The sequence below is a fragment of the Micromys minutus genome (genome assembly GCF_963924665.1).
Source record: "Micromys minutus genome assembly, chromosome: 2".
Classification (NCBI taxonomy): Eukaryota; Metazoa; Chordata; class Mammalia; order Rodentia; family Muridae; genus Micromys; species Micromys minutus.
Window position 1 is genome coordinate 5,586,807 of NC_137971.1, and position 25,183 is coordinate 5,611,989.

Sequence of the window (25,183 nt, forward strand, 5' to 3'; positions counted from 1 at the left end):
CAAACGCAGGCCCTCATGGTTCTGTGGCAACCACTTTGCCAAGTGGACCATCTCCCCAGGAGTTTTTCAGTATTTAAATGCATCAGCTAGAAAGATGCCAATGACAAATGTGTCTTGTATTGCATAGTTTTGGGATGATGCTAGAAGCCAAAGTCTACTAGAAGCCAAAGGTCCTCTGACTAAATACATCTAGAAAAGTCATGCACGCTGATGTTTATAACACATGGAAACTTGCCTACTCGAGTTTTCTCTTTCCATTTTGTTGAGCAGCCCAAGCCTTGTCATCTGTGATGTATCATCCTTACATTTGCATATACATTAAAAGCTGGGCCAGCAGTGCCCTTTACCTTCCCCTCTGGCTTCTGCAGAAGTGGCGAGCAGCTTTTCCCCCATGGGATAGCCCAGTCAACAGAGATGATGATCTGAACTGTAGACACAGTCTTTTATTGAACTGTGTTGTTTATTGGCTGTTGATCTATGCCAGGCACTATGCTGGGTGCTTTAAGTCCAGTGTTCCTTTTGCTGGTCACATAGAGTCAGCCCGGCTAATTACTGACAAGGGAGTTGAGGGTTTAGCAACCCTTAACTTGCCCAAGCCAGCTGTGTCTCATCCCACAGCCTGCACAGATGTTTTGCTACAGTGTGAGCACAGCTCCTGTGTGTCACCTAGAGGGAGAGCAGCTTTTTAAACCCCCCCTTTCCATGTTTTTAAAGATGCCTTCTGCTTTACAGCTCTGGTTCCCTAAACTTGCAGCATGGGGTGAGCCACCCCAAGGACCTGGCTGGAGGGTTAATTCAGAGCCTTTAACTGGAATTGAGAGGAAATGCCAGGAAGTGGGAGGTCCTCTGCAGTCTACAGACAAGAGGCAGATGAGGGTGGGGGAGTCAGGGGGGACATCCTGCCTGGCTTTCTATGACTGTCCAGCAGAGAGCTAAGGGACAAATGCCAAATGCAGGACACATGATTCTCTCAATTGGCACAGATGGTGAAACATTTTCTCATGAGTCAAAAGCATGTTATCACCAGAGAATGACACACAGGGATTCAGTCGGCTGGCTCAGTGTTTGGGATATGTGACAGTAAAGAAGATGGGGAGATGTCGCTGTAGGTAAGAGTGCTTAATGAGCAAACATTAAGATCTGAGTTCAAAACCCCAAGCACCCATCTAATGAACTGAGCATGGCTGCATGCACTTGTAATCCTAATGTCGGGGGACAGAGACAAGGCAGATACTTAGAGCTCACCAGCCAGCGAAGCTAGTGAGACCAGAGAACTGGATCAATGGGAAATCCTGTCGCAGGGGAGTAAAGATGACAAAGGAAGGTACCTGACATGTCCCCTGGCCTTCTCTCACCTCTTCATACTCTGCACACTGACTGCATGAACACACAAACACATATGTATGCACATACCACATGTGCGTGTGCGTGCACAGACACACACACACAGACACACACACACACACACACACACACACACACACACACACTCACCAGAGGTCTTAGAGACCTGGGATATAGATTAGTGATAGAGCCTTTGCCTATCACACCATAAGCCCCAAGTTTAATTTGCCAAGAAAAAGAAGAAAACATTTCTGGGGAGAGGGAGCAGTAATATATCCAATGCACAATATATGCTTGAATAAAAAAATATTTTAAAAAGATTTTGGGTAAGGCAAAGGACACTGTCATTCATTAGGATAAAACTGCAACCAACAGAATGGGAAGAATATTTGACAATTCTACATCCAATAGAGGACTAATATCCAGTGTATACAAAGAACTCAAGAAGTTAGACTCCAGAAAACCAAATAACCCTATTTAAAAATGGGGGACAGAGATAAACTAAAAATTCTCAACTGAGGAATACCAAATGGCTGAGATGAACCTAAAGAAATGCTCAGCCTCCTTATTCATCAGGGAAATGCAAATCAAAACCACCCTGAGATTCCACCTCATACCAGTCAGAATGGCTAGGATCAAAAACTCAGGTGACAGCAGATGCTGGCAAGGATGTGGAGAAAGAGGAACACTTCTCCACTGTTGGTGGGATTGCAAGCTGGTACAACCACTCTGGAAATCAGTTCCTCAGAAAATTGGACCTGAGGATTCAGCTATACCACTCCTGGACATATACCCAAAATATGCTCCAACATACAACAAGAACACATGCTCCACTATGTTCATAGCAGCCTTATTTATAATAGCCAGAAGCTGAAAAGAATCCAGATGTCCTTCAACAGAGAAATGGATACAGAAAATGTGGTACATTTACACAATGGAGTACTACTCAGCTATTAAAAACAATGACCTCATGAAATTCTTAGGCAAATGGATAGAACTAGAAAATATCATCCTGAGTAAGGTAACCCAATCACCAAAAAAAACATACATGGTATGCACTCATCCATAAGTGGATATTAGCCTAAAAGTTTGGATCACCCAAGATACAATTTAGGGACCATATGAAGCTCAAGAAGGAAGACCAAAGTGCAGATGTTCCAGTCCTTCTTTAGAAGGGGGAACAAAAATATTCACAAAAGGAAATACAGAGACAAAGTTTGAAGCAGAGACTGAAGCAAAGGCCATCCAGAGACTGCCTCACCTGGAGATCCAGCCCATATACAGCCACCAAACCCACACAATTATGCTGATGCCAAGAAGCCTGATATAACTGTCTCCTGAGAGACTCTGCCAGGTCATGACAAATACAGAGGCGATGCTCACAGCCAACCATTGAACTGGGGTGCGCAATGGAGAAGTTAGAGAAAGAACTGAAGGAGCTGAAGGGTTTGGAACCCCATAAAAACAACAATACCAACTAACCAGAGCTCCCAGGGACTAAACCGCTATCCAAAAAGTACAGATGGACAGACCCATGGCTCCAGCTGCACATGTAGTAGAGGGTGGCCTTGTTGGGCATCAATGGGAAGAGAAACCTTTGGTTCTGCCAAGGCTTGATGCCCCAGTGTAGGAGAATGTCACGGTGAGGAGGCAGGAAGGGGTGGGTCGGTAAGGGAGCACCCTCATAGAAGCAGAAAGAAGTGATGGGATAGGGGGTTTCTGGAGGGGAAACAGGAAAAGGGGGTAACATTTGAAATGTAAATAAAGTATATCTAATAAAAAAAGATCTTGGAAAATCTAAAGTCACAAGAAAGTAGCAATGCATTCACTTACTTCACCATTGATACTTGAGTTTGCCTGACTGTCACACATCCCCAAACAGCCAGCTTCCTATCCCCTTTGCTAACTTCTGTGCCATGGTTTTCAGGTCAGCAATCCCGGAAGCAGAACCAAAGACTGTGAAGTAAATATTTAGAATTCTGGATTTTAGGATCACACAACAGGCTAAGTTTGGATTTTGATGATAGCTTGGGAAGAAAGGGCTTCTTAACTATCAAAAGCATTGAGCAGAGGCTTCCAAAGCGCCTGCTTAGGTGTCAAAAACACATCCCTTGTGGAAACTGGCATAGAGAGTTAGAGAAGTGGAATACCAGGGTAGTTGGCAGAGCCCTCGGGAGTGGGAAAGGAGCCCATTCCTCTTGTGTGGGGCCTTTTAGGAACACTTCATTCATTCTGCCATTAGCTGTCAGAGCCAACCTGAGCCCCCTTCTTCCACGAGTGCTGGACATTTTTAGAATTATGTATATGAGACTGTCCAGAAGAGGGCATCAGATCTTATTACAGATGGTTGTGAGCCACCATGTGGTTGCTGGGAATTAAATATAGAACCTCTGGACAAGCAGTCAGTGCTCTTAAGCTCTGAGACATCTCTCCAGCCATGGACATTGTTTCTAAAGCAGTGATTTTTGGATTCTGAGGAAATTGTTTTGTTGCAAACCCAAGACATGGGATTCCCCCAGTTTTGGTCATAACTCTTCTGGCTCCCCTAACCCAGCTGTGGACCAAGCCTAAGGATCCAGTGGGAAGTTGGAGGTTCATAAGCCAGACAGGCAGCAGCTACTTTCCCTTACTCCAGGGATGGTTAGCACAAGGTGTATGCCTGAGGGGGAACCTGAGGGGGAACCTGTGAGCCAGGTCGGAAAGAGAACTTGCACCTGTCACTCAATATGCTACCCCATAGCATCCTTGGGATCTTAGGATAAGAAACTGTCAAATTCACAGATCTCTCTTCTAGATACCTGCTGCACAGAGAAGCAGACAGGCTTCATGCAGTCAATGTCTTCCGCCATCATAGGCCAGGGGATGTGCTGACTGTTTCTCCAATAGGCCATCTCATTCCAGGTAAGCTAAATTCCTTTTGCTGCCTCTCTTTTTCTTAGGAGGAAAGTTTGCGTGGATTTTCCCCACACCCTTCCTGTCCAATTTTACTGAATTCCTACTAAGTTTGAGGTCTTAGGCTGAGTATGTAGTCTAATGGCACCCAAACCATGTCGGTCTGAGAAGAAAGGATGGTGTTTTATGTTCACTGTGAAAGCAAAGAAGGTCACAGAATTGGGAACGTTTGTAAGGAAGGAGGCATTGGGTTCAAGACTTTGTACATTAACTCTAGGAGGAGAGACATAACCTTTGTGTTCTGTGGGGTTTTGTGATGTCTGTCTGAATAAGGCCTGGACTAAGGGTCTTTAAAGGATTACATCTGAATGGGGAGGAGCAGTGACCAGCCGGTCCTTCCTTCCTCTTGATATAAAGTGTCAGGGCTTCTCAACTCTTAGTCACTGAGACCTAGTGCACCTAAGGTAAACAAGAACCTCCAGCTCAGAGTCCCATGAACACCTTCTGCTTCAGAAGGTCTGGAGTAGAGCCCTAGAATCTGTGCTCGAGACTGCCAGGAAAGACTAGTAGTTTAAAACAGGAAATTTTGACCTTAGCAAGTATATCATGCTAAAACATCTAAGCATTAGATAAATGGGAGGAACCAAGAAGGTGGTAAGTTGACCCGTTCAGTGTGCATGTGCCTTGGAAATATCTAGGCCATCTTATCTGGGATGGCTGTGGTCTTCCAAGAGCCTTGGCATCCTTCTGATGTGTCAGACAGTAAAGAGCTGGTCACCCCCTTTTCCAGTCTTCTTGCCATGATCTATACAGAGAGAAGGTCAATGTTTATCCAGTATTAATTGACCCATGTTCCTCTAAGCCCAGGTGAGGGAGAGAGGATATGCCTGGTTGGCAGTAACATTAGTCCACTTGCTCTAAACGTTTTCTGTAAAATGGATTGAGCAGACAATGGCTTCCACTGTTACTATGATATCCACCATCGGATCTAATTTTGGTGTGTTATATGTCTGTTCATCCGTGTTCATGCATTTGGAGGTCATTAGATGTCTTCCACAACTGCTCTTCACCTTGTTTTTGAGACAAGGTATCGCACCGATTCAGCTAGACTGGCTGACATTTAACCACAGGGATCCTCCTGTCTCTACCTCTCTTGTGTCGGGCTTACAGGCACGCATCACCATGCTCAGCTTTTAAAGTGTGTCCAGAGGGTTGAAGCCCAGGTCTTCCTGCTTGTATAGTGAGTGTTTTACCAACTGAGCTGTCTCCCCAGCCCCTAAAACTAGTATAAATGGAATGGCTTTGAGTCAGCCTTACAAGGGACTAGATTTACAACGGCTTCTTGTTATCTTTCCCATATCACTTAGGAGATGGTGCGCACACTAACTTTGCCCTAGGTCATGCAATTAACATGAAGAGCAGTTAGAATTCTAGCACAGGCTTTCTTACTATGTCAGTGGACTTTGTGACTCCACATAGGGTCATGTGACTTGTCCAGCAACAAGAAGGCCGTCAGTGGACCAGCATCTGGGGGCTTCTTGACTCTCCACATCTGCCTGTTTTCTGTAGCTCTGCAGCTTCTATCTTGAGTTAGGGCCCTGCTGAGAAAGATCCGGCTTCTGTTAATTAATTAGTGGCACTGAATAGAAAGCAAGCTGTTGTCTCCGGGGACTGTTCTATCTGGTATAAGTTCTGGGCACGAGTGGTCAAGAGGCTGAGCCTACCAGAGTTGCATAATGATGCTATCCATGGTTTCTAGGTCACGCTCTGAGTCCCCACTAGAATCTAGGCTCTATGCTGGGGCTGAAAGCCATGCAGATCATCCCTCTCTGGTTTTGATGCTCTTTGCCGTTATGCTAGTGACTTGTCTTGAAGCTAGTAAGTTCACCGTGGGGCTCCACGCCCCCTGGAGCATCTCTCATCCATTTAGTGTGCAAAGGCTGGGGGCAGGTCTCCAGATTGCTATGGAAAAGCTCAACTCAGAGCCAGTGGGTCTTGGGAACTTGAGCTGGGAGTTCACTTACACCAATTCAACATGCAATGCCAAGGAGTCTCTTGCATCTTTCATCGACCAGGTTCAGAAAGAACACATTTCTGCTCTGTTTGGACCAGCATGCCCAGAAGGCACGGAGGTAGAGTATGCAGTATTCTAAAGCTGTCCTGTGAGTTTGTACTGAACGGAGTTAGCATACAGATAAAGACAAACTTCACGCATTCTTCTTACTGACATTTTTACATTTTGATTAAAGGTTTACTTGTATATATTCATTGTGCATGGCATTGCATTATATAACGAGATTTTCAGATGGGTGTATAGTTTCATTAATCTCTGGGCAAAAATCATAACAATTGCTGTCTAGGTCGCATGTTCTTCTCTTCCTGCTTGTTTGACTGTTTGGCTGTCTCTCGTACGTAGACTCATTGCTTCTGATGTTGTCAGCCGCTTGGTTTGGAGGATCTGAGACTGACACCAGGGCTTGTTTTTAAATATAACATTATCGATTGTTGAAGGAGGCTTTCCTTTGGTGCCTGTAATAAATTATTCAGGGATGCTCATCACGCACTGGAGGGATTATGGCATGACAGATTGTTCTAAGCTACAGCAAACGAGGGAAACATGCTGTTGGTGCTTAACGAGATTGGCTTAGTCAGTGTCCTCTGGTGTCATGCCATCTGAGAGAAGATGAAGAGGGTGACTAAGAGAGCTACTCCCCCGGTGCTGCGGAACTCTCTGTGATCATTGCTGTAAAACCCAGGTGACCTTTGAAATACCCATGTCTCTGCCTCTGACATCTCTCTGCTTAGCTAACCCCTACTCTTCCTTCAAGGTAAGTTTCAAGGGCTGAGGCACCGCCCACCCTCTGCTTTTCTCTTATCTGGCCATAATTCCTCCATTTGGACTAATTTATCATTAATTTGTTTGAACGTGTTTGTGAATTTGTCTCGTTTTTGTAGGAAGTCAAGAAATAAAATGCCTCTGAAAAACAGACTAGAAAAAACTGTTTTCCTCCAGGCACTGGATTTTTCTATTATTTAAGCTCATTTATAAATGTTGTTTTATAATCTTTATTGAGGTGAGGTCGAAAACCCACACGTATTTGATAATTTATTCCAAATTAATGTTTTGAAAGTTTCTTTTAAAAAGTAATGGGTTGCTTCCCTTAATGCCTGTAAATGTATATCTATAAATGCTATAGGGTAAAATGCTTTCCAGGACTATTTTTTATACATATCAGCTTCCATGAGGGACATACACTTCTTTAAGACAAAGGTCTACGAAGTTCTTTGTAAAATGTAGCATCTTAAAGAAAATGCACAAGAAAGGAGTGGATGAGTTCAGGAAACATTTAAATGGGGGCCTTCGGCTTGAGTTCTAATCCCCTTACGATGGTATTACCTTTGTAATACATCCCCATATCTCCATATCCCCACCTTTAAGTTGGGAGAAATGACTGCATCCCAGAGAAACACTCTAGAAGCTTAGATGAGTGCTCAGCCCTCATGGGACATCTATGTCATCTCCTCCCCTCCAAACTCAGGGATCACCAAGGAGGACTGATTATAGGAGCCGAAACCACCGGATGATTACAACCAAACACTGCTCTCGGAACTCAGAAGGAAAGCTGCATGTATGAGCTCACATCCGCTGTGAGAGCATGCACAAGACGTGTGTGAGATCAGGTGAAGCAAAGTCTAAGCATAGAGGGCGAGGTGCTCAGGATTTCCCACTCCGAGCTGAGAAAAGATCGGCAGTTGGCAGTCGTTGGCTGCCGAGAGAGGAGAGCCAGTTTTCTTTAAGGATGCAGCCTCTAAGAGACTCTCTATGTTCCCACAGATGGCCTCATACCCATGCATTCTATCAGTTCTGACTGGACTCAGTGGGTTTAAAAAAAATCTTCATGAAGTTGGGAGGGAATAGTTGGGGGAACTGGGGAGAAATTGGAGCTGATGGAACGGGTTAAAACACATTGGAGCTGATGGAACTGATTAAAACACATTTATGCATGCACAAAACGCTCAACCAATAAAAATCCCAACTTGGAAACTATTCCAGTTAGTCAAGTTTTATCACATGTGTGTGTCATACATGAGACCTTTAAGAACTAAAGGTAGAAATGAGCGGGAAAGTTATTATTAAAAGCATCTTTGTTCTTAAAATGGTGGCCTTATTGAGAAATCAAGGGTTCTTTACAAGGGGTTTGTGTTCAGTCTACATATCACTCACCAGCTGTGAAATGGGCCAAATACAAAATCATAAATGTGCCCAAAACATTATGAGGGATGTTTCTAGCTAATGCAATTGTATGATTTTTACGAATGGATTCTGTAGGTGCTAAGTTTGTGTCACAATGCCTAAAGGTTAGACTTATCTGGAAGTAGTCCTTTTTTTATTGGACATTTTATTTATTTGGATTTCAAATGTTATCCCCATATCCAGTTTCCCCTCTGGAAACCCCCTAACCTATCCCCTCCCCTCGCTTCTATGAGGGTGCTTCCCCACCTACCCACCTACTTCTGCCCCCTCACCCTGTCATTCCTCTATACAGGACCAAGGGCCTCTCTCCCACTGATGTCAGACAGTGCCATCCTCTGCTACAATGCAGCTGGAGCCACGGGTCCCTCCATGTGTGCTCTTTGATTGGTGGTTTATTCCCTGGGAGCTCTGGGGGTCTGTTTGGTTGATATTGTCGTTCTTCCTATGGGGTTGCAAATCCCTTCAGCTCCTTCAGTCCTTTCTTTAACTCCACCACTGGGGACCCCGTGCTCAGTTCTATGGTTGGCTGTGAGCGTCCACCTCTGTATTTGTCAGTCTCTGGCAGAGCTTCTCAGGAGAAGCTATATCAGGCTCCGGTCAGCAAGCACTTCTTGGCACCCACAATAGTGTGTGAGTTTGGTGTCTGTATATGGGATGGATCCCCAGATGGGGCAGTCTCTGGGTGGCCTTTCTTCTTAATTGAGGGATCAGAACATAGCAAGGGCTTGAGAAATCCTTGCATATATCATTTCTGTCCCCTGAGGTCCCTGAACTACCCGTTTTATAGCAGGCATAGTCGTTGACATACCAAGTTGCAGAAATGACCCACAGGGTCCCTGAGCCTGACTTGTGAGTGTGGCGTCTGTCACTGAAAGCTGCTCTATTGTTCACTTTCAAGGTTATTGGCTTACTGGCCTCTCAGTGGAACATCCCCTTGTTCGACTTTGTTGGACAAATGTCAACCCTCAAGGACCACTTCTGGTGTGACACCTGTGTGACACTTGTGCCGTCCAAGCAGGAAGTCAGCGCTGTGCTTCTGGAAAGCCTGCGGTACCTGGGCTGGGGACACATCGGGGTGTTTGGAGGCTCCTCTACTGGTTTCTCCCGGGAAGAAGTGGATGAGATGTGGGGGGCTGTGGAGGATGAACTCCAGCCCCATTTCACGGTCACGGTCAGCATGAGATGCAACAGCAGCTCAGATCTTCTGCAGGAAGCTCTCAGGAGCGTGTCATCTGTCGCCAGGGGTAAGTCGGAAGAGTCTCCCTCTGCTCGTGTTTGGAGATTGTTTAGAAACAGCTATGAACCTGTCTTTATACCTATTTTCCTATGAGTATAAAAAGAAGGTGGAGACAAGGTATAAAATAATAACACATTGAAGTGGTTTCTTTATTATGCATGCAATATATAATATTATATATGTATATATGTATATACATGAGCATGTGATGTGAAATCTCGGATGTTATACTGTTGTACTGTGCAGAATAAGTTCTAGAAGCATACTCCTGCAAAACTTGGACTTTATCACTGAAAACATGGGCTTTGGAGACAGACATACTGAGCTTTGATTTGGGCCTCCTCACTGTTTAACTGTGTGTTCATGAGCAAGGATCTTACCCTCTCTGTGTCATAGTCACCTCTATTAAACAGAGAAAACCAACTTTCCCAGGAAGGTCGGGACTCAACAGGGCCATATGTAGGAAGGGACATGTGGGAAGGGACGTATAGGAAGGGATGTATAGGAAGGGATGTATAGGAAGGGATGTATAGGAAGGGATGTATAGGAAGGGATGTATAGAAAGGGATGCATAGGAAGGGATGCATAGGAAGGGATGTATAGAAAGGGGTGTGTAGGAAGGGATGTAGAGGAACAAATGTATAGGAAGGTTGGGGCCGAGTTTGGATAGGTAGTTGGCTGATACTCAGCAGGCACAGCTTTTGCGGTGCGACTTAGAATACCCTGATTAAGTTCTCTGTGTTCTTCAGATGAACACACACTTCATGGCATGACACCCATGCTCACCCCCCACGCAGCATTCCTAGGAGCTTTCCCTCAGCCTCCAGACTCAGCCTCGAGTTCACCTCCGCAGGGAGACCTTCTCTGAACACTTGCCTGCCACACTGGCTGGGACCAGATCTTTGTCTCTCTCTGCTGAACGTGTCAGTGGTCCCCTAACTCTTCACCCGCTCACTGTCTGGGACTCAAAACTGTTGTCCGTAGGTTGGTGCGTCTGATGCTTGGTCTCCAGCTAGTGACGATTCGGGAGGTTCTGGAGGTTTTAGGAGATGAGGCCTGGCTTCAGAAAGTAGGTCACCAGGAGTGTATTTGGAGGTTGCACCTGGTTCCCAATCTCCTCCTCACTTCTACTGTGAGTTGAGCAGTCTCCTCCCACATGCTTCCAGCATATGATGCTCTACCTCAACACGGGGCTGTGCGATGACTGACAGTTATCTCTGAATCTATGGGTCTTTCTTCCTGCACAGTGAGTGTTCTCTAAAGTATCTGTGAGCAGTGCAGAGCTGGTGCTCCCCTGACAGTGGGACAGTGGCTGGTGCTCCCCTGACAGTTGTGCTCCCCTGACAGTGGGACAGTGGCTGGTGTTCCCCTAACAGTGGGACAGTGGCTGGTGCTCCCCTGACAGTGGGACAGTGGCTGGTGCTCCCCTGACAGTGGGACAGTGGCTGGTGCTCCCCTGACAGTTGTGCTCCCCTGACAGTGGGACAGTGGCTGGTGTTCCCCTAACAGTGGGACAGTGGCTGGTGCTCCCCTAACAGTGGGACAGTGGCTGGTGCTCCCCTGACAGTGGGACAGTGGCTGGTGCTCCCCTGACAGTGGGACAGTGGCTGGTGCTCCCCTGACAGTGGGACAGTGGCTGGTGCTCCCCTGACAGTGGGACAGTGGCTGGTGCTCCCCTGACAGTGGGCTCCATTCTGGCTTGCTCACAGCTATTTCCTGTGATCAAGCCTGACACACATATGAAGCTTATTGGATAAAGACAGTAGCTTGTCTAACCTAAAAGCTAAACTGCTTCTTCATTTGTGTGACCTCAGGATGAATGATGGTGTCACTGAATGGAAGCAAAGCACGTGGTCACTTCCCAACTCAGAAGGTCCAAGTGTCCTTGACCCCAGCTCCTCTTTTTCTTCTTCCTAATTAATGTTCAGCCGAGGAGCCACACATTTGGGGTCAGCCAAACAAAAACAAGGCCAAGAAATGATCTCAGATGCCCTGGACTTGCACACTGTGGTGGTGGTGGGGAGACTTAGCTTCTTAAGGACAGAGGTCGACAGTTGTGTATCACAGGCTCAGCTTAAATATGTCCTGTCATGGCATAGGCATTCCTGTTTCCTGAAGAATGTTCCAAGAAATAAAAAAGGTTATGTGTTGTTTGCAGTGTTTTTTTTTAATTTAGACATAAAATACAAGTACGCCTGTGCGTATGACATACGCACACACTCGCATACACACTCACGTGTGTGTGTGTGTGTGTGTGTGTGTGTGTGTGTGAGCATGAGAAACTGGCTGACTGTTCCCCCTTCTTCTAGTTATCATCCTAATGTGCAGCTCAGAGGATGCAAAGCGCGTTCTACAGGCCGCAGAGGATCTGGGACTCCACACGGGAGAGTTTGTTTTCATCCTCCTGCAGCAGCTGGAGGTAGGGTTGGTTGGTGGCTCTGTGGTAAGAGCTGATAGGAACTGTCTGGTGGCAGGATATGTTTGGGAGCCGCATACTACAGCTCTAGGAGGTCAGTACCCTGAAGGTTGGACTTAAGACCAGGGCTGGGGATATAGCTCAGTCAGTAAAGTGCTTGACACACACCTTGATCCTTAGGACCTACTTTAAAAGGCTTAGTGGCCCACACTTGTAATCCCTGTTCTGGAGAAGTGTGGAGTAGGAAGCATCCTAGGGCTTTATTGTTACCCAACCTAGACTATTTGGTGAGCTCGGGCCACTGAGAGACCCTGCCTCAAAAAATAACAAGAGGGTGTCATCTAAAACAACACTCAAGATTGACCTCTGACCCCCACAGATATGCATACACACGTGTATACACACACTTGAACACACATGCACTCACATGAGCATGAATGCATGTACACATGTGCCTGAACACACACACTAAAATAGGCGAGGATTGAACTGAAAGCATTTACCCAGAGTCCCTCTGCACTTAGTGAGGGACTAGTCCTGGGCTAAGATGAGGTGAGCAGGCTCCAGAGTCCAGCCTCTGCCCTCCATGTGAATACACCTCAGCAGAACCCTAATTTCTGTCAAGTACACACACCTGTCCGAAGGACTCCCAGACAAGTGGTTCCCCCTGTGGTTTTCCACAGTCATTTTTCCATGTCCTTGTTGAAGCTAATGTATAGGCCATGTCACTGGCCCATGAAACAGTTCTCAGGTGGTTTGGTTGCTTGATAATGAAGTAGCACGTACTTACAAGCGCTATGTAGATAGCTGACCTCTGCCACTACCAGGTAGACATGATTATCTTTCCAACTTTCAAACCCAAGTCTTAGGTAAGGCCGGTGAGGCACTAAGTTCTCAGCACTTCCAAGTTGCCCGACTACTGTTCAGTCTTTGCTTGCTTGTTTTAACCTCTTAAACAGAATAAGAAATGGAAGGCCCAGAGAGATGAAATAACCTCTCTGAGGATGTACACCTACTATGCGTGTGTGTTCTAGCCCAGGGCCAGCCTCAGTGTCTGCACATACTACACTAACGACATCTAAAAGGGCCACGTGCCTGTCCTTTACTGCCCGTCTACAGTGTAGTTTCCAGTCTGTGGGACAGTTGAGTTGCCTCAGGTTTCTCTGGGTGACTGGGTTTCTACCTCTCTCAAGGTCCCGGGGAATTCTTTCCCTCCGTTTGTTATTGTCCGCCCCTTCTTCTCGCTCCCCTCTCTCTGCTGGCAGGTAGGTGGTGGGAGGAAAGGATGGGGAAGCCCTTAGGATTTGCAGGGAATCCCTTCTAGCCCTTCCTTCTTCCTTGCAAAGCTTTTCTAGTCAGTTCCAACTGGTTTATAGAACAGGGAGAACATACAATTGAAAAGTGTACCAGGAAGTGTTCACACAATATTACCCTGATTTGTATATTTTTGGTGGTGAGCCTATCCCTTAACGGCTGAGCCATCTCTCCAGCCCCACTACCCTGATTCTTAAAACAATGCAGAGATCCATCTGATAAAAACAATTTTCAGGTAGGTATATGCTGTAAAAAAAAATCAAGCTGCAAAGAAACAGTATAGTGTAATAATATCAGTTATGTAAAGCACACATACTTTCTATGTGTACACACATGCATGTGTGCTTCTAGACATGTTTACACTAGGACTCTGGGATCCACGAAGTGAGTGGTACGTATGTACTTGTGAGAGCACATCAGCATCTAGATGTCACCAATGGTAACAAAAGTGAAACCACCAAGCACAGTGGGACCACGTGGTCCTACGTGCGCTCAGCTTGGCTGTCTTGGCCGTTATATAAGCTTCACGTATCTTAGCTCCTTGGTGCTCGAGTATGTTTTTCCTTCTGTATTCTCTGGCTTCCTTCCTACTGCTTGTGTGCTAGCTATAAAGCATGAATCTAGAATTGCAGAACCTTCTGGAATCATTGTGTTTACGAGAATTAACATAGGACACAGTGCTGCCTTGAATGTAGTTGGGATCCACGGGTCATTTCCTACAGCATGGTGACATGTACTTTGTTAAACTTTAGGACCGTTTTTGGAAGGAAGTACTGATAAAGGACAAGGTGACACAGTTCCCCAAAATCTATGAGTCGGTGTTTCTCATTGTGCCCGGCACCTATGGAGGTGGCACTGAAGATGATGGCTTCTGGAAGCAAGTCTACCAAAGGCTGAGGAGGCCACCCTTTCAAAGCTCCATCTCCTCAGAGGACCAGGTCTGTTGCTGGCTTCTACACAGTGGATTAGACATTTCTCTTTCTTCCTTCTGTCTCTTCTCCCCAACCACGCGCATACACACACTCATTCACACATGCATACACATACACACTCACACACATGCACACATATACACATGCACATACATGCATATACACATACATACATGTAAACACATATGCATCCACATACACACAGTCACACACATACACATATATACATCCATATCCACACACGGCCACACATGGCCACACACACACACACACACACACACACACACACACACACAATTGTCTTTCATAGCTCAAAATAAACAGTGGTATGATGTTCTTTTGTGATGTCCACACCCATGACCACAGAGGAGCCAGAGTTGTGGGATGGAAAGCCTTTGCTATTTACTAACTGTGGAGTATTTGAGTAAATTACCCAATTTCCTCATAGCTGGAGTTCCCCAAACATGAACTGGAATCCTTAGTAGCATCTACCTTCCAAGGTATGGCCCTGAGTGTGACAATGCACTGTGTTGACAGAGCAGAGGAGATGCCAACGGGACCTCAGACTATGCTGATGGCCTTTGTCAGGAGGCTGACAAGACTATTAGTCAGGATGGAAGAGTCAAACGGGGAACGGCCGAGGTCAGGCAAACAGATGGGCTCTGTGAGGGTGAACAGTCATGAGAGGGCACACCAGCCAGCAGGAACACGACTGTGTGCAGAGGAAGAACAACATGGCAGGGTTTAGTGAGAATACCAGCCAGAGAGGAAGGTACTTCTGCTCTGGGGACAAGCTGAGACACTGAAGACAGGGGCTTGATGAGGAATGAGGGTCACACTGTAGACCTGACCGTGATGACAGTTTGTGTATATACATGCATGTATGTATATGTGTGTGTGTGCATATGTGTATGTGCATATGTGTATGTGCATGTGTGTTTATGTGTATGCATGTGCATGCACGTGTGTGCATGTATTTGTGTGCACATGTTTGTACATATGTGTGAGTGTAATGTATGTGTATGTATGTGTTTGTATGTATATGTGTGTATGTGTGGGTGGGTGAGTGTAATGTATGTGTGTGTGAGTATAATGTGTGTGTGAGAGTGTAATGTATGTGTGTGTGGGTATAATGTGTGTGTGAGAGTGTAATGTATGTGTGTGTAGATTGTCCTGAAGTTGTTAATTCCACTTTCCCATGAAGGGCTGCCTAGTCACGTACTTATGAGGTGACTTCATCGGAACCTTCCCATTTTAATTAGTAAAATAAAGGGAATCCAGTGACAGGGCGGGATAAGGGAGGTGGAGAGAGGTCAGAGGATGAGGGAGGAGAGGTCCCAACATGGAGGTTCAGAGAAACCAGCTAGATACAGGTGGGCTTAATCGGAGTTAACAGCTATGAACATTAAGGGCTTTATAGGTCTAATATCTCATATAGGAGGGCAGTTTGCATTTTTGTTTGATGTAATCTTCTTGTGCTTTGGTTGAAAACTGAACACATAAACCTGTATGAAAAGCTATCGGGCTGTAGAGTTGTGTTTGTGCTGGGTTTTGGGATAAAGAAACACCCCGAAAGAGAGGCCAGGGAAGGGAGTTGAGTGAACAGAGTGAGACCTGGGTGGTGGCTCAGATTGGGCAACAGAGGCACGTGGGGCTCTGTACTAAAATCAGGCCCTCGAAATGAGACCATGGGGCTGATAAAGAGTTAAGCCGTTCATTATGTTTTAATATTTACTACATGTGTATATGTTTATGTGTGTGTGTGAGTGTGTATGTGTGTGAGGTAAGATGGTATTTATAGGGATCTCTCTGTTGCAGTTGCTGGAGGAAAAGGTGGTGTTGTGTATGAGTGTGTTTGTGGGTGTGTGTGTGTGCGTGCATGCATGTGTGTTTTATTGATTAAATCATCAGGTACTGAAGAACTACTATGGGTCGTGGCCTCATCTCGCCACACTCATGCTTCACGAATCATTTCCTCCCAGGTTATGATGAGTGAGTTGAGACCCAGAGAGGGTAGAGAGTGTGTCTCTGCTCTCACAGAAGAAAAATGGCAGCCATCCTGGTTTCTGAGTCTTCCACCCATGCCACACCCCTCCCCACAAATAACAGATGGCCTCTGGAGCTCTTCAGGGTCTGAGTGTGTGACCCAGCTAGAAAACTGGGGCTTCCAAGGAAAGGCGAAGACTTGGACAGCTGTCTGCTGTCATCCGGCGTGGGCGTGAGGTAGCTCTCTCCCTTCTCAGTTGGGCTGGACCTGTGCTTACAGGACAGAAAATGATTTCTTCTAGCTAGGTGTCGGGAGCTCCATGCACGTACACAGTATTTGCTTCTCTTGCTGAAGGTGAGCCCTTACTCTGCCCACCTGCACGATGCTCTCCTACTCTACGCTCAGACTGTGAAAGAGATGATGAAGGCTGAGAAAGACTTCCGGGATGGCCGGCAGCTGATTAGCACCCTGAGAGCTGGTCAGGTCACACTGCAGGGTAAGGTCTCTGAGCTCAGACTTCTTAGCCACATCCCTGTGGACTTGGAGATGCTGGACATGTGTTGTAGGTTTTCAAAGGCCTGCCTTATTTTATTACATTCTATTATGATCTCAACAAAGTCCAGTCTTTCATAGGGCATGTGGGCTTAGAGCTTCCTGAATGTTCTAGGTTTCTCTGACCAGGAGATGAGAAGGCCTCTGAACGTCACCTTCGTCCCCCTAGGATCTCTTTCTCTCACAGCTTCTAATAATGTCTTCCCACTCCCGATCACAAAGGGACTTGCCTTTAGTACATGTCTGAACAGTAAGGAAGGCAGTGTAATGTTCCAGGAAGAAGCGGGCACCAGATCTCGTAGGCCTGGGTTGTGGGCCAGCTCTGCTTCCATTGGCTCTGGAAGGCAGACTTGGAAATACATGATAGGACTGAGTTACTCCTTTTCTAGGTATGTGAGGTCACCAAGATCACAGAGCTACTACCAGACCGCAGGCACATACTAGGTACTGCATACATGACAATATTGTGTTCTGTCCTCAGTGGAGCCTAATGCCAGGGCACGGCTTCTGATTTGGGGGTGTAGACCGAGCGTTCCCTTTTCTGAAGTCTTTCCTTGTTAACCAGAGTTTAGCATGTACCGAGCAAGGACAGCAAACCTGCTGAAACTGAGCACCTGAGCACCCTGCCGAAGCTTCACCACCCACAAGAGTCAGAAGGAAGGGCCCAGATCTTTGCAAACCTGTGTCCCAGGGACACTTGGAGGAGAGCAGGCCGGGACCAGAGAGGCAGCTGTCTGTCCTTCATGGAGTCGGCTGCTGCCCTGTGAAGCTTTTCATGGGAAGCTGTTTTGTGTGAATGCATGCAAGCTGGCTTAATTTTGGGTATTTGGGTTTTTTTTTTTCTTGATATGAGATGAATCTCATATTTGGAGCTAAAGGGGTCGGCCTGCCTTCCCGGCATGGTTGTACTTCTGAGCTATCTTCTGTCCATTGGTGTTCATGCTGACCTTAGCTCAGGTTCTGTGAAATGGCAAAGTCTTGCATCATGTTTGATGGGATGGGATGCTGTGTTTGGCCACAAGAGCCACATTATCCTCACTTGGTATAATCTCTCGCTCCAGGAATCACTGGTCCTGTGCTTTTGGACTCCCAGGGGAGAAGGCATATGGACTACTCCATCTATACTCTGCAGACATCTGGAAACAGATCCCTCTTTCTTCCTTTTCTTCATTATGACAGTTTCCAGAAAACAATCAGGTACCTTTGTTTTTTTCCGTAAGATGAATCATGCTGTAGGCGGGGTCCCAGTCCTAATTTTCCCCTAAATAGTCTCTTCACACAGGTATGTCCGACCTGTGCCCTGTAGGCTGTACATATTCCAGGATAGGTATTAATGCAGCAAACACAATATTGTAAACTCACGTGAAACCTGGGGTGGGTTTTTTTTGTGTGTTTTTTTGTTTTTTTGTTTTTTGTTTTTTTTTGTATATATGTACACACAAACCCACAAAGTCAGAGCACTCTGAACTCATAAACATCACTTTGGGGCCTTATGAGAGTTTTGCTCAGACTGTGGATATGGCTCTTTTTAGGATCCCTGGGGGAGGGGCACTCAGGAGCACAGCACCCCAACTACACCCCTGTAAGGGCTTTGCCTCCTTTGATGCCCCAGATAGATCCCATTCTCAATGGGGTCCAGAAGTCCTGGGCCTCTGAGTAAAACCTGAATGTGACTTGATATTAGGACCCCGTGCTGTTCTGAGTCCCCAGCACTAGGAATTCCTACAATAAAAAACGTGGTTTTGTTTTTCCAGCTACAAAGCAATGGGGACACGAAGAGCAAAGCTAGTGCTTAACTCGGTGTCTACTTGCTCCCTTCTGCCATTGCTCAGATCCCAGGCATTTCCCCTCCCTTACTCTTGGGGAAAGTAAGTCCCAGAATGGGCTGACATAAAGAAAAAAATAACTATGACGGCCATGTCCTGAGGTTGATACTGCCATAGGAGGGGGTAGCGTTTGGCCTGAGAATCATCTAGATGGTTGCTATGTATTAAGATCTGTCTATGTCACACATGGATGACACTTGCAGCATTGGCACATGATCCTTTAAGCCACAAGAGGCATGGTTTAGGTTACAAGGCCGTGGAAGCTATTCTACCTGGAAGAGAAAGGAGAGATTGCCTTCTTTCCACGTTGCACGGTGGTAGATCTGAAATCCGAAGAGTCTAGGGGAGTTAGAAAAACACTGATTGAATGGGGGCTGAGCCCCGCTTGCTGGCTTTGTTTGTTTTTGTTTATTCATCTCTGTGCATGCACTCATGCATGTGTGCACGGGCTGGGGCGTGTCTACATGCATAGTAGCTACAAGGCCAGTGGTTCTGGCCTTCCATCATGTGAGTTCCAGGATACAACTGGGTCACTGGGCTGCAGAGCAAATGTCTTTACCCACAGAGACATCTCTGCAGCCCCTGGTTGTGTGTTTGTTTTGTTTGTATGTCTTGTGTTTCACATAGAGTGAAGACAGGTGGAACACCTGTGAAGGTCAGTGCTGACCTTTGTCTTCTCTGCTTTAAAGACCCTGGAGGAATGACTCGAACACCTCACGGCCCCGTGGCTTTCTTCCTGAATATAAACCCGGCTGTGGATTTCATAACGGCCTTTGCAAAACGAAGCCTCCTACTGTAGCAGGCAAGCATGGCAGCTCAGAGAAGGTAGCTGCGACGCTTTTACTCACTCCGGGGGCGGAAACCTTTGTGTGAGACTGTCCTGTGCTTTTTGGATGGTGCACAGCAGCCATTCTCTAGTCAGAACCTCACGTTTCCAGACACGGTCAATATCTCCTGGGGACACCATTGCCTGCCTTCCCTGTTAAGAACCGTTACTATAAGGAACCTTGGCTCCAGAGGTTTGAGTCCTAGAACTTCCTTCCAGAAGTGTAATTATTCCGGAGGGGAGGGTACGGCTGTATGGCTAGGAGCCTGTCTCTTTTAACCAGATAGAACGTGCCTGGAGATCAACACAGTAGAGAAGTATTCAGCACATAGAGAGTATTCAACGAAACTGTTAGAACACTGCTATGTTCTTACTAGAGAAGTCTCTATTAACAAAGGGATGACTAGAGTTGCTATGGCAGCGAGGGGGGCGGTGAGGAGCTGGCAGAGTAGGATCCCAGTGGAGCCAAGTCTGAGTGGCTTCATCATGTCACAAGCTACACCACACCCGGAGCAGCCTTTGAGACACCTGCTTGGTGGGACATGCTGACCTCTGCTCATACGTGGGCCCGAGCAATGGCCATCTCTCCCTCCAGGTATGACTGCAACTGCTGTGATCCCCACGGCGACACTCCTGGTTCTTGCCTCAGCAGCTGCCATCACAGGTCTGATGCTGTGGAGGCTGAGGGGAAAAGTGCAGAGCCATCCTGGAGACGCCTGGTGGCAGATCCGTTATGACAGCATCACTCTTCTGCCTCAGCATAAGGTGAGGCCACACACTTTCCTGGTGACTTGCCAAGGGATCTTCCCTAGGAACTTCTACGGTAAAAGCATAGCGAGGAGCCAGCTCACCGCCGAAGTGAGCAATCAGCACAGTCTCAAGACCCGGGTTTAGTTTCTAGGCTACATTTATCTGAGGGTGCTACCCTGCAGCCCCAAAAGTCAGTGAGTTAAAAAAACAAAACAACAGCAAAAAAAAAAAAAAAAACCATTGAATTGTTTATTTATATCATATATGTATACAATGTATCTCGGCTGTATCTATACCTCCCTCCATTTCTTCCCTCCACCTCTCTCTGGCCTAATATCTCCTGTTTCTCTAACTTCATGTCCCCTCCACAACACTAAGTCTAAATGCACAAGCATGTGTGGGGTCATCCAGTGGGACATGGGAACTACCAGTGGTTACCCACTCCACCCCAGTGGTGACTTTCTCTTTCTCCCTCAGCAGCCCAAATCCCCAAGAGTAACTCCCTGCTCGATGTTGGACTTTGCAACTGGTTTGCTCTTCTGTAGGTCCTGTGTGCTCTTGTGCAGTTAATCACAGTATCTGTGGCTTTGGGTCCAGAGTCCAATCTTGTATTCATCCATCTCTTATAGCCTTTCAACCAGCCCACCACGATGCTCCCTGAGCCTTGGGAGGGAAAGCTGATGTAAATATTCCACTAGAATATATACAGCCTCTAGAGCTCCCCTCAACCTTGTGGGGGTGTTCGAACATTAAAGACAGTCCTGAAGGGCATCTGGTCCTATTCAAGGCAACATTAGCCCTTTCATCTACCCGGTGACACATGGTTCATTTGCATAACAATCATAACAATCTATTATACAGTGTAGACCAAAAAATGAGGAAGGCACACAGGATGTCTTTTTGGTGAGGTTAAAAGCCCTGGAGTGGAGAACAACTGGGAGGCTTCTTAGAGGAGGTGACAGTAAGAAGAATGACTTGCTAATAGTGACAAGGAGAGAGGTCACATGGAGCATGTTGGGATATAGGGTGCTGAAGGCTGAAGGCTGGCTTCTATTAGTCAGTTACCTTCCACTGTCTCCAGGGATTTGAGCTTCCTCTTCTCTCTCCACACACACAGCCTTAATCTAATTTGCTTGTGTTTGTGCACTGATATTGACCTTAATAGGACAGGCTTTCTATGCTCTGAAGATGCACTCTAGTCTGTTGAAGAGGTGCTGGATATGGTAAAAGTAGAAGTAGCCCAGTCCGACTCAGAAAAAGGGCTCTACCTTTACCCCTGCTTTAGTTCCTCAATCTGCCTCCACTTAGCGTATTACCCACACTGCTGCAGAGGCCTAGAGTGAAGCGTACAATAAGCAGATACTCACAGAAGATCAGGAAGATCAGGGTTCAAGGCCTGGCTTTCCCAGATGTGAACTATGTGACTTTGTAATTCATCTTTATTATCTACAAAATATACCATTTCCGGGGTACGTGCTCAAACTGCTGAGAACGACTGAGCCGTGTCTTGTTTTACAGCCGTCCCTCCGAGGCACGCCTGTGTCAAGATGTGATGTTAGTAATGCATCTGCTGTGAAGGTTTCTGCAGATTGTGGCTCCTTTGTCAAGAGTCACCAGGATGAAGAGCTGTTCTACGCCCCTGTGGGGCTTTACCAGGTACGTCTGTGCATGAGTGTTAGTGGGATTTCTGTCCCACTCTCCAGTTGAGTTTGGTCAGGCCAGCCATTCTGAAAACAAGGATGGACTCCAAGCAAAATCCCAGGTGTGTGTGTGTGTGTGTGTGTGTCTTGACTGGTGTTTCTGTCACTTTGAGAGCTGAGACACAGTAACACACACACACACACAAAAAAAAAAAGCAAGAATGTATATACAAATACTATGTGTTACCTGAAAAGTAACAAGAAATGTTTCTAAAATGAAGGTTCTGGGTGAGCAGATGCAGCCTGAGGTCCCGCGATTCTGACAAGCCCCCCCCCCCCCCCCATAATTCCAGGAATTCAGTCCAGCAGATCCTTCTGTGGATGGCCATGTCCCAAAGCTGTGGTAGCCAGTAGCTGCAGGTGACTATTGAACACTAGCTTCTCTAGGGACACTGAATGTTAATAGTCATTAATTTAAATTTAAATAGGCAGGGACTTGCAGGGATGACAAAGGAAAGCTCTCACAGCCTGGGGACCTCCAGCAGCAGGGTCAGGGAGTGGCAGCCTCTGACCCTACTACTGGAGAGGTAAAGACTATTATCCAGCTAGTCTAGAGGACTTGGTGAGCCTCCGGTACAGTAAGAGACCAGTAGAAGACACCCGACCCTGACCTCTGGCACCCTATGCACACTCAGCTCTACACACACAACTGAAATAGTCCCGCTCAGCTAGTGACAATCTCAGTAGGCTGCTCACCCTTCCGGCATGGGTTTCTTCTCCCCCCCCAACCCACCCCCTGACTTTAATTGCCTTGTGGGCAATGATACCTCTGCAGGGTAAAAGCTCAGGCACCACCCCTCCCCCACTCTTCCTATCCATTCTCAGGGGTGGGGTGGGTCTTGTAGGTCCCCAACCACATGCTTAGTCATTCTTTAACGTTGCACTACCTCTGGGGAAAGTTAAATAGCTACCGGGAAATGGAGGCAGGAAGTACCATGCATCCCCAATCCTTGCCCTCCAGTGTGGTTTCAGTCTATAGCAGGGTTGTGCCCTCTCTGCCTTTCTCACCCTGGGACAGGGACGTCCTCTTCCTTCAGGTTTCAGCATCATTTCTTCCAAGCATCTTTCCCCTTGGTCTCACAGGCGTCTCTTCCTTGGTGGAAATCCTGTCTCTATCCCAAAGCCCTCCCAGCTGCGTCTACACTGAGACTGGCAGATCTAAACTCGCATATCAGCTTTGCCTTCTCCGTGTGTAGACCACATCCTTCTTTCTAACCAGCTCCTACCTCCCGGTTACATATTTTTGTGGTTGGGTATTGAATGACTCTAAAAGCATCAGACCCAACGGGTCACGCGTGTAATACGGTATGCCATTCAATAGAAACTTTACGTGCAAAGTATTGCTTTTCTAAGACTGTGCCTTTTAACGAATCCCATCCTGCCCCCAAACCATGCAAGTCTGTGGGTGGTGTCCCCTGACATTTTGCAGGGAAAGAATTGGATTCTGGGAGAAGATAAATGGAGCTGTCACAATGGACTTGGACTGGGCCCTTGACTCCAGACTTAGGACTTGGGCCCGCTATTTTCTTGAATGATAATTAGACATTGAAGAGAGAGTTTGATCTTGGAGTTAGATCTTCAGACACATACTACACGTGTGTCACCACGGACAAGCTACCCAACCTCAGTGGTCCTATCCAGGACTGGGCAAGCCACAGCTGCCCTGACGGTGGCTGAAGGAGACCTTAGTCCTGAAGTGCTAAAGTCCTGGACGTACCACAGTGTCACCAAGGGGGCTGACCACTCAGTGGGAGTGGAATGCTCCTCCCCCACCCCGTGGCTTTCTTCTTCGTTACCTGGCTTGCCTTTCTGAGTGCTGATGCTTTTGTATTACCCCAAATTAAGAACATCCTACTTTGCGGTTGGAGAGAAGCTTCGGTGGTTAAGGGCACTGGTGGCTCTTCCAGAGGACCTAGGTTCCGTTCCTAGCACCTCCATGTCAGCTCACAATCACCTGTAACCCTCGGTTCAGGGGAATCTGCTGTCCTCTTCTATTCTCAGACACTGCGCACACACGGCACACAGACAGGCAAAACCACCCGTGCATTTGAAAAGGAAACACAAAGAACCTTCTCCGTTGTCTCTGATTTCAGGGAAACTGGGTTGCCCTCTTTTATATTGACGACGAAGCAGAGGCACGGGTCAAGAAGCCAACTGTGCTGCAGGAAGTCTGGCTGGTAAGGGTCCTGTCTGCCCTGCTGGCTCTGTCCCCACTGTGAGAAGTGGCCTCCATCCCAAAGGTTGAATGGGGTTTCTCCAGCTTGGCCCATTATCCTTTCCTTGCTATAGAGACTTCTCAGACACTTGGCCTTTATGTGCCTTTTACAAGTGGTGATGTTTCTGGATCCAACTCTGGGGTTGGAGAGACGGTTCGGTGGTGAAGAACATTGGTTAATCTTCCAGAGGACCTAGGTTCCAGCTTTCACCTAACTTTACCTGTCCCCTTCACTTTTCCTGGGCTTAATTCTGGCCCTTCATCCTCCGTCTCTGACGGCTGCCTGCTTCCTTTTGAACTTGGATCTTGGGGGGAGGGTATGGCACTTTGCTTTGTGTCAGTGACCCAGGGTCACACACCAGCATCAACAGCCACAGCTCGCAGGTTTGGTCAGGACCCATGGCTTAGATTAGACTTTGCTAGCCCCCTGGTTTGCTTTCCAGACTGCGCCACTTGTCAGTTGCATTTCCGCAGAGGGCAATGTCACCTGCCGAGCATCTGCTCCTTTGCCTGCAAAAGGGAAGGAGCTCTTTTTTCACAGCACCTTAGCCATTAGCTCCAAGTGGGCAAAACATACAGTAGCTCCCCATGTGAAAGCGTACGTAATGATGCCGCCACCATTGTTTCCAGATGTGTGAATTAAAGCATGAAAACATCGTCCCCTTCTTCGGCATTTGCACAGAGCCACCTAACATCTGCATTGTCACACAGTATTGCAAAAAAGGAAGTCTCAGGGTAAGCAGAAATATTCAGTCTGACTTTGTGATTCCTTAGACCGTGTATGGCAAACCGAACCCAGCTCTCTCCAACTTGTTCATGCCTGGGTCCTTTCTGTCTCACAGAGGGACCTGAATTACCTTGGGCTACTTCCTGGGATTAAGGCATCGTGAAGCTGCCCAGGATTGGTTTCCTCTGTTCTGGCTGGAAACCAATACAC

The 25,183-nt window shown here is 46.9% G+C and overlaps 1 protein-coding gene across 1 annotated transcript in view; it reads left to right on the top strand.

The window, feature by feature from the left end:
* Positions 1-5,984: 5,984 nt before the first annotated feature.
* The window catches only part of LOC308418251 (guanylate cyclase 2G), a gene marked incomplete at both ends in the record, with an annotated part of 42,330 nt that continues 23,131 nt past the window's right edge, over positions 5,985-25,183 (top strand). The window contains 11 exons of the mRNA XM_080913635.1: positions 5,985-6,368; positions 9,390-9,735; positions 12,038-12,147; positions 14,211-14,396; positions 16,732-16,873; positions 17,991-18,126; positions 19,445-19,563; positions 20,177-20,346; positions 21,850-21,987; positions 24,125-24,208; positions 24,877-24,981. Coding sequence (XP_080769761.1) covers positions 5,985-6,368; positions 9,390-9,735; positions 12,038-12,147; positions 14,211-14,396; positions 16,732-16,873; positions 17,991-18,126; positions 19,445-19,563; positions 20,177-20,346; positions 21,850-21,987; positions 24,125-24,208; positions 24,877-24,981 — 1,920 coding nt within the window. The remainder of the gene's footprint in view (positions 6,369-9,389; positions 9,736-12,037; positions 12,148-14,210; positions 14,397-16,731; positions 16,874-17,990; positions 18,127-19,444; positions 19,564-20,176; positions 20,347-21,849; positions 21,988-24,124; positions 24,209-24,876; positions 24,982-25,183) is intronic.